The following is a 13,332-nucleotide window of genomic DNA, read 5'->3' as shown; positions in this document are numbered from 1 at the left end:
GCCAAATGCACTAAGTATGCTAGAAAAAAGTCCCCCCCCCAACATTTTTAAACTGAAACGTTTTAAATTGTTGCTGCCTCTAAGCCCTTTAAACAGCTGTAGGTACAAAATTAATTTAACCCAAGGATCACATTGTCCCCAGAGGATGTATGGCATTTAACTCAGGAACATCTAGTTCGGGAAATATTGGTTCATCATTATAACTAGAAACCAAGCAAACTTGTCCTCAGTTAGAATAGTCTTCCATGGAATATTATAAACAAACAACTGTTTGGAACTTAAATTCCTAAAATGAATGAGCACTAGAAAAACATTTGGCTTTCAGATGCCATTTTTTCCTCAGACTGTTCTTAAAGCACATCTAGCTGAACATGGCCACAGCCTCTCCCATAGTGGCAAAACATTGGTTGATCTTCAAGAGTAGGTGCTTACTGCTAGTTTCTTCCAAGTCCAGGACTTCTAGGATTTCCACAGGCCTCTTCAAATTAATAAATTAATTTAGGTGAAGGCAACATGGCCTACTGGATAGGGCAGGTACTGGACTGGGAGTCAGACCTGTTTTCTATTCCTGGCTCTGCTACTGATCTTTTGTTTGACTGTGGAAAAATCACCTTTGTGTTTGTATCCCCATCTGTGAAATGGGAATAAAGATACTTATGTTCCTTTTATAAAGTATTGTGATATTTGGGGATGAAAAGTGCTATATAAGAGCTTAATATTATTTATGGAAAAACATCTCATTGCCTCCTGCATGGCAGCATCATGGCTGATTTTGGTGTTGGATAATAATTTAATCCAGTACAGAGTAGTAGACCTCTGCTAATTTGGGGAGAATCCTAAATTGATTGTCAAACTATAACTACACCTTTAAAGGTAGCTGGGGTGAGGAAGAATAGCAATCTGCTTTAGTAGTGAAAATATTCCATGTTGATATAAGGGTATGAGAGTTAGTAGTGGGGTGGTGGGGAGGAATGACGCTATTCTTGATAAAGGTTCAACTTCGATTATCTAAAGCAGGGGTCTCAAACACGCGGCCCTTGGGCCGCATTATTTCCTGCGGCCTGCCAAGCTCCCCTCCCCCCAGTGCGCTGCATCCCTGCTCCCCCGCCTACATCCCTGCGCTTCAGGCTTTCCAGGAGGGAGGGGGGAGGAGCAGGGACGCAGCATGCTCAAGGGAGGAGGCAGAGAAGAGGCGAGGCCGTGGTGGGGCTTTGGGAAGGGGTTGGAATAGGGGCAGGGAGGGGGTGGAGTTGGGGCGGGGACAGAGTTGGGGCAGGGACTTTGGGAAAGGGGTTGGAATGGGGGCGGGAAGAAGCAGGGCGGGGTGGGGCCTCATGGAAGGGGTGGAGTGGGGGCAGGGACGGGGGCAGAATGGGGAGCTTTAACAGAAGTACTTCTAAAAGTAAATGAGTGTTTTGTCCTTTGAGTGAGGTGCATTACTGAGTGTTTATATTTTATTAAAACCCCCTCGGAAATGACTTCATCGAAAAAAAGAACACTCATGGAAGAAAAGAGTTTTCCAAGACAAATGGGAGAATTTATATTTTTTCACAGAGGTAAAAGATAAAATTCAATGCCTTATTTGTCAGCAAACGATTGCTGTTCCCAAGGAGTATAACGTGCGTTGGCACTACGACATGATGCACCATGAAAAATATGATGTATTCACTGGAAAAATCTGAGAGGAAAAACTTTGGCAGTATTTGCCAAGCAAAGAAATTTCTTTTCGGAGATTAACAAGTCTAGCGAAGATTCAGTAAGAGCAAGTTTTATGATAAGCGAAATGATAGCTAAATCATCGCTGCCTTTTACAGAAGGCCTATTCGTAAGAGAATGCCTTGTGATGGCCAGCGAAATTTTATGTCCTGATAGGAAGAAAGTTTTTGAAGGCATAAGCTTGTCTGCCAATACAGTTGCCTGCAGGATAATGGATTTAGCAGATAATGTGCAAAAACAATTAATTCAAATGGCAAAAGACTGCAAAACATTTTCAATTGCTCTTCATGAGAGTACAGATGTATCAGATACTGCACATTGTGCAGTGTTCATTAAAGGTGTGGATTGCATTTTGAATATAACTGAAGAATTGCTAGACTTAGTGCCACTGAAGGGACGTGACATATTTCAAGGACTGGAAGAGTGCATTGAAAAAGCTGCGCTGCCATGGAACAAACTCATATCTTTTTGGCTACGGACGGTGCCCCATCAATGTGCTCTGAAAACATTGTTGTGGTTGGATTATTGAAGACCAAACTGAACAGTCTCAATATACCAGGAATTTGCTTCACCAGTATACATTGCATTTTGCACCAAGAAGCCCTGTGTAGTCTACAGTGTCTACAAATGAAGGAAGTTATGGATGTAGTTGTTAAAACTGTTAATTTTATACGTCCATGAGAGCTGAATCACAGACAGTTCACTTCTTTTCTAGCAAGTATGGACAGTGAATATGGAGAACTTCTGTATCACACTCAAGTTAGATGGCTGAGTCATGGAAATGTTTTGAAGTGTTTTTTGCACTTAGGGAGGAGATTGATTCCTTCATGAAAATGAAAAACAAGGAGGCTCCACAGTTTGCTGATTCCACTTTTATCTGCAACCAGATGTAACTGATCACCTGAATGCACTGAACTTGAAGCTTCAGGGTAGAAAACAGGTGATAACACAGATATATGACAATGTTAAGTCATTCAAAGTCAAGCTTACTTTTTGGGAGAAACAGTTGACTACTGGCAATTTGGTCCATTTCTCGACTCTGAATTCCTTAGGAAAAGCTGAACCCAAATCCTTGAAAGAATATGCAGATATCATTTGTAACTTACACAAACAGTTTGATGTGTGGTTTAAAGATTTCAAGGCACTTGAACCATATTTTCAACTTCGTTCCACAGCTTCAGTGTGATACCATTTTTAAGCAGAAGTATACAGAGGTTGGAATTGTGAAAGAAACCGGTTTCTTTCATAAGAAAGATTTCCCATGTTATTCTCTGCTTCCTCAAGGGTAATGGCAATGTTTGAAAGTACAGATACAGATATATATAGATATATATGAACATAAACAGTTTTTTTTCTTCCATGAAGATTAACAAATCTGTGTTAAGGTCAAGGCTCACTGATGAACATTTGAAAGCAACACTGAGATTGGTTTAGTCTCAGGATATCAAACCTAATATTGATGCTTGGCTTGATACAAAACGCTGCCAGCTAAGTGGCCAAAAATGAAATGACTGTCAAAATTAGCATTGACTTTTCGCATTACAGTTTTAAAAAAGGGAATACATTGACTTTTAATAACATACTACATTATTCATTTTTTTTTTCATTTTTGACTATACGTTTTTATCGTTGTATAAAAAGGTTTCAGTGATGCGGCCCTCGGGCCAATGTACTAGTCCTCATGTACCCCTTGTGGTGATTTGAGTTTGAGATCCCTGATCTAAAGCTTCCCATTTACCTTCATTTTTTTTTTAAATCCAAGAAAAAAGCAGCTAAGAGTAATTTCATGTTGTTGTTCTAATAAATCTCAGAAATGCAGCAAAATGGGATAGTGTGTGATTGTTATGTAAAGCATTGACCCACTAATTCTTGCAGCACCTGTTTAATTTATTATAGTTTAGCTATGTGTTTTGCCCTCAGTTTTACCTGGCCGGGCTGCTCCTATCTGGTTGCCTTCCCCTGCCAGAAAGAACAGTGGAAAAACTATCTGTTAAGGCAACCATGGCATTTCAATGCAAAGGCTGCTAAAAGTCAATTGAGTGGGTCAGGTCCTGAAAGCATCAGCTCTGCAATCCGGGGAGTTTGTGATAATGCTGATGTCAAGAGGGTGTTTTCTAAATTTTAGCTCTTTGCACAGAATTATTCTGGGTAGTTTTAGACCTGCTGTCTTATTGCTCTTATGTAAAATGGGAACTTTTGTAATGGTGCAAAAGTAGAGTGTTCATTTATGTTTTTTTTTTTTTCCCTTTTAGATAGTGCCACAGGGAAGATTTATATTTTGATGGAAGCCAGGCTGGTAGCACTGTACAAATCTGAAAGTGAATATGTGATACTTGACAGGCAAGTACATGAATTATTGCACACTTTTGAACTTCCATTTTTTATAAATAAGTAATGAACTGCTGCAAGAAGTTAGATAACTGCAGAATCCAAGACTGCTTTCTTAGGAGAGTGGTTTAACACATGAGTGCCTTTTTATGTACATCCTGCTACAGCCTGTCAAGGGGTTTGAGATCTGTCGCTGCAAATTAGGCTTGGATGGAAGTTTTTGTCAGAGTAGAATCTGCATCTGGGTTTATTGTAGCTAAGGAAAAGGTTGTAAACACAATATCTTTGGAAGCCAGAGTAGGAAAAAAATTGTCTTTAGTATCTCAGTATCCTTCCCATATGGTAGTCTACCTCTTCTGCTTGTAAAGCTAGTGTCAGCACACATTTTTAAGGACTTTTTATTTGTTTTATTCATCCCAATACAGTTTAGAATAGCAAATAAAACCTCATAATTCAAATGCTGCTGTAAAGAGATATACCTTTTTTATTACCCTTCAATAAAAAACATAATTTTTATAAAAGGCATACAGTATGACAGAAACATTTATGCTCCCTCCCCTTCCCGCCCATCCTTACCTTTCCTTTTGCAATGATACCCTAACCACTCTTGGGTGTCTTCCAAGAACTGGAAACTTCCTGCACCTAGATAAAACCAGTTTTTACCCCTTTTTACAAAATAATTGCATTTTTTGTAACCTTAACATCTTTTTGAGAATGAATGCAGTTCTCTAGAAAAATCTTAAGCAAGTTATGCATCTGTCTCTCGTATATTGGCTCTTTAGTATTTACGGATTTTTTTTAATAGTGGAAGATTTATTAGTTTCCCAGATTTTCCTCCCTGTGTTACTGTTCTTCACCTGTATAGTTCACACCTTCATGTTTTCTGTGCTGTTTTCCAGCATGTTAAAATTTGTTTTTTTTCTGTCTTGGAACTAATTTCTTTGAAGCTTGGGACATTAATTGTTTCAGTCCTTTTTTAGAGCTCTAAGTTCTCATCCTCTTCTGGTGTTGTCAGGAGACTACATTTCTACAGTTCTAGACATTTCTACATTTCTCTAGCTTGGAGTTAATAATTTTGGGCCAATGTTTACTTAGTTTTATTCATTCTTGTAAATTCCAAAAGACACTCTGCTTATACTACAGAGCGCCACTATAACCAGTTTATTTTTTATTTCCTGAAGGTCCTATCATAGCTTCTTATGAAGTGGATTACTGATTTATGCTTTGCTACTGCATTAATTTATAAACGTGTACTTTATTGTGGGGATAATGAATTTATACTAGTGGCAAATCGTTAACAAATATCTCAGCTTTCATTTAGTGTTAAAGTTGACAAATAAAGGTAGAAGTAGGAAGCAAACTATTTGGAAAACAAGTGCTTTTCCTCATATCAGATTTCAGTATGAAAAATATTTAAAAAGAGAAAAATAGTACTTCTATATTTAGTCTTTATAAGACAACTAGTGCAATTTACAGTGTGTTAATGTGTGTACATATAAATCTTTTTCTACATAGGTTTCCTGGCATTACTCTTAAAGGCAAGAAATATAAACCACTATTTGAATATTTTATTAAGGTAAGATAAGTCAATCTTGTGTTTAGAGACAGAACCAAATGACAATGTTAAAACCAAGAGACTGCAATTTTAAATAGTTGTACATTTTTGATCAATATTTCCCCTTGATATGATGACAAAATGAATATTGTGCTTTCTTTAGAATTTGCTTTCATTTATTTTAAGACCCATACTTTGACTGGATTTACTGATAATACTGGCTATATGTTGAAATAAAATCCCAACTGTCAAGATGTCGTGGGGAAAATAGGTAAAATACCAAGCAAGTTAAATCTCAGGCCTCCATTTCCCCAAACACAGAGAGCATTGTCACTTTGCCAGAAAGTTGGTTGCTTCTGTTTTTATCTTTCTTTCTTATGTCCTTTATGCTCATACTTCATATAAGTACACACCCTGGTGGTGATGAAGGTTGAGAGTAGGGATGACCAGCGCCGGCGCTTCCACTAGGCGTCACCTAGGGCGGCAGGATTTGGGAGGCAGCATTTTGCCGTTCTCAGTGGAAATTCGGCGGCAGGGGGTCCTTCCGCTCCGGGTCTTCGGTGAAAATTCGGAGGCGGGTCCTTCATTCACTCCGGGATCTGCCACCAAAGTGCCCCAAAGACGCGGAGCGGAAGGACGCCCGCCGACGAATGCTCAGAGGAGTGCTGTCACTTAGGGCGGCAAAAACCCTGGCGCTGGTCCTGGGGATGACTCTAGGTTTTCAGAGGACTCTTTATTGAACAGTCAGTATTCCATAGTATCTATGACCTAGCTCCGTTCAGTTGAAGCCAGCATCCTCATTCTCTGCCTTCTAAAACCATAAATTCCATATTCAGAAGTGGAATTATGATGACATTGAAATTTGAGGTTCTTTGTGCTTTTACATTTGGAGTATTAAGACCCTATATTGCTGTAACTGTTCGCATTTCCAGTCTTTATGGATGTCTTGTTATGCTGCACTTAAAGCAGGAGTACATATTTTACTGTACTGAGAACATAGTTTAATACACATCATGGGAATGAGTTATGGAGAATAGAATAGGTGTATAAACATTTTGATAGAACTTGACTGAATGATATAAATAGTTAAAATACTAAACTGCTGATATATAATTACTTTACATAAAAGAATAGTTGGTGTATGCAGTCAGTTCCTGAAGTCAGCAGAGGTAAAAGGAGTTCATCAACTCAATAGGGAGCAGACCTATTTTTGGAAGAAGGTGGGAATCACAGTTGTAGCCATTAACTGGACTGCAGGGTATAAAGATAGGATCTACACTAACGTGTTGAAAGGTTTGTATGGTAGCCTCTCTGCATCTCAATACAGTAAAAGCTGTGTTATCTGGCCCTGTACCAACCGGAAAGCTCTATAAACGGGCATTTCTAATCTTCATAGAAAGTCTGGTTTATAGTCCGGTTGCTGCAGGGCCGGCAGGCTCCCTACCTGGCTCTGCGTGGCTCCCTGGAAGCAGCATGTCCCTGCTGCTCCTAGGTGGAGAAACAGCCACAAGGGGGTCAGAGTGTGGGAGAGGGATCAGGGGGTTGTGGCAAAAATTGTCAGACATATAGAAAAACATAAATTGTTGAGCAATAGTCAACATGGTTTCTGTAAAGGGAAATCGTGTCTTACTAATCTATTAGAGTTCTTTGAAGGGGTCAACAAACATGTGGACAAGGGGGATCCCGTGGACATAGTGTACTTAGATTTCCAGAAAGCCTTTGACAAGGTCCCTCACCAAAGGCTCTTATGTAAATTAAGCTGTCATGGGATAAAAGGGAAGGTCCTTTCATGGATTGAGAACTGGTTAAAAGACTGGGAACAAAGGGTAGGAATTAATGGTAAATTCTCAGAATGGAGAGGGGTAACTAGTGGTGTTCCCCAAGGGTCAGTCCTAGGACCAATCCTATTCAACTTATTCATAAATGATATGGAGAAATGGGTAAACAGTGAGGTGGCAAAGTTTGCAGATGATACTAAACTGCTCAAGATAGTTGAGACCAAAGCAGACTGTGACGAACTTCAAAAAGATCTCACAAAACTAAGTGATTGGGCAACAAAATGGCAAATGAAATTTAATGTGGATAAATGTAAAGTAATGCACATTGGAAAAAATAACCCCAACTATACATAGAATATGATGGGGGCTAATTTAACTACAACAAGTCAGGAAAAAGATCTTGGAGTCATCGTGGATAGTTCTCTGAAGATGTCCACACAGTGTGCAGAGGCGGTCAAAAAAGCAAACAGGATGTTAGGAATCATTAAAAAGAGGATAGAGAATAAGACGGAGAATATATTATTACCCTTATATAAATTGATGGTACGCCCACATCTCGAATACTGCGTACAGATGTGGTGGTCTCATCTCAAAAAAGATATACTGGCACTAGAAAAGGTTCAGAAAAGGGCAACTAAAATGATTAGGGGTTTGGAATGAGTCCCATACGAGGAGAGATTAAAGAGGCTAGGACTCTTCAGCTTGGAAAAGAGGAGACTAAGGGGGGATATGATAGAGGTATATTCAAATCATGAGTGATGTTACTTATTCCCATAATACAAGAACTAGGGGTCACCAAATGAAATTAATAGGCAGCAGGTTTAAAACAAATACAAGGAAGTTCTTCTTCACACAGTGCACAGTCAACTTGTGGAACTCCTTACCTGAGGAGGTTGTGAAGGCTAGGACTCTAACAGAGTTTAAAAGAGAACTGGATAAATTCGTGGTGGTTAAGTCCATTAATGGCTGTTAGCCAAGATGGGTAAGGAATGGTAGCCTCTGTTTATCAGAGGATGGAGATGGATGGCAGGAGAGAGATCACTTGATCATTGCCTGTTAGGTCCACTCCCTCTGGGGCACCTGGCATTGACCACTGTCGATAGACAGGATACTGGGCTAGATGGACCTGTGGTCTGACCCGGTACAGCCATTCTTAGGTTCTTATGGCATGGGAGGGGTTTCTGGGTGCTGCATCCAGGGGGCGCTCAACTTGGGTGGCTCCCTGCAGTTCCTAGGCGGAGGCGTGACTAGGTGGCTTTGCATGCTGCCTCTGCCCGCAGGCGCCGCCCCCAAATCTCCCATTAGCCACTGTTCTGGCCAGTGGGAGCTGCGGAGCCAGTACGCGGGGCGGGAGCAACGTGCAGAGATGCCTAGCCTCGCCTCCGCCTAGGAACAGCAGAGACAGGATGCTACTTGTGGGGAGCTGCTCGAGATGAGTGCCCCCTGGATCTGGCACCCCAAAACCCCTCCCATACTCCAACCCCCTGCCCTGAACCCCCTCCTGCACCCGAAGTCCCTCCCAGATCCCACACCCCCTCCCATGCCCCAACCCTGCACCCAAACTCCTTCTTTCTTTATTTAACCGGAATTTTTCACTTACTGGCACCCCCCATTTCCCCAACATGCCGGATTACAAAGCTTTTACTGTATTACAGACCAAGACAAAACTTAATACAGTACTGTGACAAATCATTGCTTCATTTGTGATCACCAGGATAGTTCATTTTAAGTTACTTTTAAATTATGTGAGGGATACGAAAATGGTTCATTACTCTTAATTATCAGCTTGCTGAACAGATGGCAGATAATTGGTTCCGTTATCTTTCACGGTTTTCTTCCACCATTAAAGTTAAAACTTAATGTTAAATGTCATCCCAAACTTTTACCTTCATGCTTTCCTTTGTGCTTATCATCCTGTAAGTTGACTTAAAATAATTAGTAGCAACCCCCCCTATTTTTATGGTAATAAGAAACAATGGAGATGTGGAAGCTGCTTTGTTTATAAAATAATTATTATATGTATGTGTGTGTATATATAGGTCTATAAATGGCTGGAAATTTCTTTTATTATGTATCTTGTTTATAGGATCCTATTAATTTGTAGTCTCAAGCATGAGATTGCATCAGTGCAAGGATATGTATTAGTCAACTTTGTGAAGTTGTCAACAGAAGTCTTAGATTTAGTCTTACACTCTTGGTGCTGTGTAAAAAGAATGGATTGGCTTGGCATTTTAGCCGAGATAAGTGGTTAAAAATGCCCTATGTATAAAGCAAACTAAAATATAGTTCTAGCTATTGCAGCTTTTTGACTTAACAGTTGACCTGTTCAATGTACATTTTCCAATCATTTTGAAAAATGCTACTTTCCTGTATGTCTGAAAAAGAATATAATACTTCAATATTTGTGTGTTGCAGTGTAAAAACAATGGTGCTTTCACTGTGGTCACAGACAACTATGTGAAGGAGGAAGAAGGTACAGGGGTTGTACATCAGGCTCCTTACTTCGGTGCTGTAAGTAAAAACTAACTTTTATTATATGTTTCGTCTGGAGCATGTTCCCATGGCCTCCAAGGGCTCTTACAGATGTACAATGCTGACTCTCTGCAGGCCAAGAAGGGTAATCAGCTGCTTTTAAAACATTGCGTTCTGGTGAATGCTCAATCTTCTCTTTGTAGATGCAGTTGCCCTTTACTTGCACACCAGTGGGGAGTTAGTTTAGATGTCCATTACTGTCATCTTTACTATTCATAAAATGTCCATCCCTGTAGCATCTGAGTGCTCTAGCTCCTTCTCTTCCCTGAAGATCGAGAAATGCCAGCTTCATCACAAAGAAGAACTGAGTACTCTACTGCTAAGTAGGGACCAGCTGTTCTAATTCATAAATTGAACAAATATCAGGACTGTTCAGCATGCTATGCCTTTCAACATTTTATCATTTGTTAATTTATATGTGGTGAGCATATAAAATGACTTAACATGTTTCTGTACTTTCTTTATGTCCCTTTGGGCTAAAAGAATTTTTTGCACAATGGTCTTTTTTTTTTTTTTTTTTTAAGGATGTTTTATTTCCTTTTCCTTTCCCCAATTTGCTTGAGATATTGAAGACTAGAAAAGTTGGACAGATTCTCTTAAGAGTTAATCAGTTGGCCTTTATAAACCCAAGAATTACCATACTAGATCAGATCCATGGTCTGCTTAATCCGCTATCCTGTCTCAGTGGCAAGCAACGGATGCATCCAAGGAAGATATAAGACATTTCCTAACCTCTGATAGTTAGAAATTGGTTTAATTCCTGAAGCATTAAATATATGCTCGCTTGCAAATTGTATGTTGGCATGCACTGCTGCTACTCAGGATGTTCTTGTTATCCATCTAAATGTCCAATCCCTTTTTTGAATCTTGTTTTTTTTGGCCTCAGTGACGTCCTATTTAGTTGTCTCCTTTTGAAGAATGTGTATATTCCTATGCTTTATTTCATGTTGTCAAGATGAAAATTCTTATACAAATATTACACAGGAAAACAACCTGCTTTTTACTTTTAATTACATAAGTAGAATAAACTGGTTAGAGAGGCAAAGAAGGTTCACAGTTGCCTTAATTTAACAATTGCCTCACCATATCTACAAATAAAAGCAGACTCAGGATCAAGTGTTAACTGAAAAGTGATGAACCCACACAGGGAGTGTTAGTGTTAGTGTGATAAAGGAAGTTTGAAAATTTCACAGAACCTGTTACAGTTGTTAGTACACAAGGACTAAGCAGTAAAATATAAATTAACTTAGAGAAAAAAAGCTGTCTGCTATGAAATAATTAGCAGTCTGTTAGTATCTCTTAAAAACTTTGATTTTATCAGTTTAATGCATATCAAATAGTGCATATGTTGTTGTATGGCTCTAACTCCACAGACCAAATTTTCTGTTACTTGCCTGTAGAGTAGACAACTTCATGATATAGCAAATTGATATGTGAATACATGGATATTTTGTCTTCAGAAGGAATTATTTAAGGACATATTTAAATAACACATTTGATTTGAATGTTGAAACCTTTTCTTCTTTAGCAACTCTGCATCTCACCTCATCCCCTCCAGTTAGTTCAAAAAAGCACTAGCTCCCAAAGGCTGCCGTTAGGATCAGGGCTCCAATGACCTAAGTGCTGTTCAAATGCATAGGAGAAACCTGATCATTGTCCTGAAAATGCTTTCAGTGTAATTAAAGAGAAAAACAGGTAGAGGAGAGAGAAGAGAGATGCAGCCTAAAAAGCCATGTGACCGTAGTTCTGATGAGCACATTTTGTAGTTCAGTTTCCTCTCTATCACTTCATTTACTTTTTTTTGTATTAGGAAGTGAAATGAATGGCGTTGGGGTGGGGGAGAAGAAGGGGTATATAAGTAGCAACAAGGAGGGAAAAGAGAGAAGAGTGGGGGTGTGGGGGGGAACTGAGGAGAAATCACACCTTCCATGAAATATTTAAACATCTTAAACAACCACTCGTTGCTTGTTCTGTTACCTAGTGTACTGTCTCTGAATAAAGAGAAGTTCCTTGAGGGAAGGATACATAATGATGTAAAATGTGGCTTCAGTATGAACCTTTGGTATTATATAGATGTGTTCTGCACCATGAGATCTCAGAAATCCATCCTCCATGTATTACTGTGAAAAGGATTCTTAACCAAAACTTAAAGGGAGAAAAAAAAGATGCAGTTAGTTCTAGAACACTTCTTAATCCAAGACCAGTTTGCGATACTGTCTTTCCCCCAACTTGAGCTAGCATGTCCCCAACTAGTTCACAGTTAGCCAGCTCATGAAACTAAATATCACACAATTCAAAAAGAACATAGATCAGAAAACAAGACCAGCCTGCATAAACCTTGCATAATAGTTCTGATCTTTGTTTATTTGAAAGAGTGTGCTATTAAAATTCACAACCTCGTACACAGTTTTTTCTACACAATAACATACAGGTGTTTTGAGTTTTTTTTTTTTTTTTTTTTGCTAGCTATATAGCAGATCTTTCGCATCTTAGGCCTTGTCTACACTACGAGAGTAGTTCGAATTTACTTAAATCGAATATTTTGAATCGATATTGCAAAGTCGAACGTGTGTGTCCACACTAAGCACAGTAATTCGACTTTGTGAGTCCACACTAACGGGGAAAGCGTCGACATTGGAAGCGGTGCACTGAGGGCAGCTATCCCACAGTTCCCGGAGTCCCCGCCGCCCATTGGAATTCTGGGTGGAGCCGCAAATGCCTTCTGGGTAAAAAAAAAAAGGGGCCAGGGTGCTTTTGGGTAACTGTCGTCATCCGTCCATCACTCCCGCCCTCCCTCCCTCCCTGAAAGCGCCGGCGGGAAATCATTTCGCGCACTTTTCAAGTCATTGACAGCGCGGACGCCACAGCACTGTGAGCATGGAGCCCGCTGCAACCATCGCTGCAGTTGTGGCCGCTCTCAACGCCTCGCAGCTTATCATACAGGTTGCCCTGAGGCAGATGCAGAAAAGTCAGGCGAGGAGGCTACGTCAACGCGGTGATGGGCTGAAGTCTGAGAGTAGCACAGACCTCTCAGAAAGCAGGGGACCCAGCGCCGAGGACATCACGGTGGCAATGGGTCATGTTGATGCCGTGGAACGGCGATTCTGGGCACGGGAAACAAGCACTGAGTGGTGGGACCGCATAGTGCTGCAGGTCTGGGATGAATCACAGTGGCTGCGAAACTTCCGCATGCGGAAGGGAACTTTCCTTGAACTTTGTGAGTTGCTGTCCCCTGCCCTGAAGCGCAATGACACCCGGATGCGACCAGCCCTGACTGTCCAGAAGCGAGTGGCCATAGCCCTCTGGAAGCTTGCAACGCCTGACAGCTACCGGTCAGTCGCGAGCCAGTTTGGGGTGGGCAAATCTACCGTGGGGGTTGTTGTGATGCAAGTAGCCAAGGCAATCGTTGATGTACTGCTGCCA

General features: G+C 40.4%; 1 protein-coding gene across 1 annotated transcript in view; it reads left to right on the top strand.

The window, feature by feature from the left end:
* IARS1 (isoleucyl-tRNA synthetase 1) overlaps positions 1-13,332 on the top strand; it is a gene marked incomplete in the record, with an annotated part of 218,933 nt that overhangs the window by 43,774 nt on the left and 161,827 nt on the right. Inside the window, 3 exon segments of the mRNA XM_034777462.1 lie at positions 3,969-4,056; positions 5,560-5,620; positions 9,793-9,888. Of these exon segments, the coding sequence (XP_034633353.1) occupies positions 3,969-4,056; positions 5,560-5,620; positions 9,793-9,888 (245 nt within the window).

Source organism: Trachemys scripta, chromosome 7, assembly GCF_013100865.1.
Source record: "Trachemys scripta elegans isolate TJP31775 chromosome 7, CAS_Tse_1.0, whole genome shotgun sequence".
In the NCBI taxonomy this organism is placed as follows: Eukaryota; Metazoa; Chordata; order Testudines; family Emydidae; genus Trachemys; species Trachemys scripta.
Note: the sequence above shows the minus strand (reverse complement) of the source record. Positions and strands in the feature narration are given on the sequence as shown.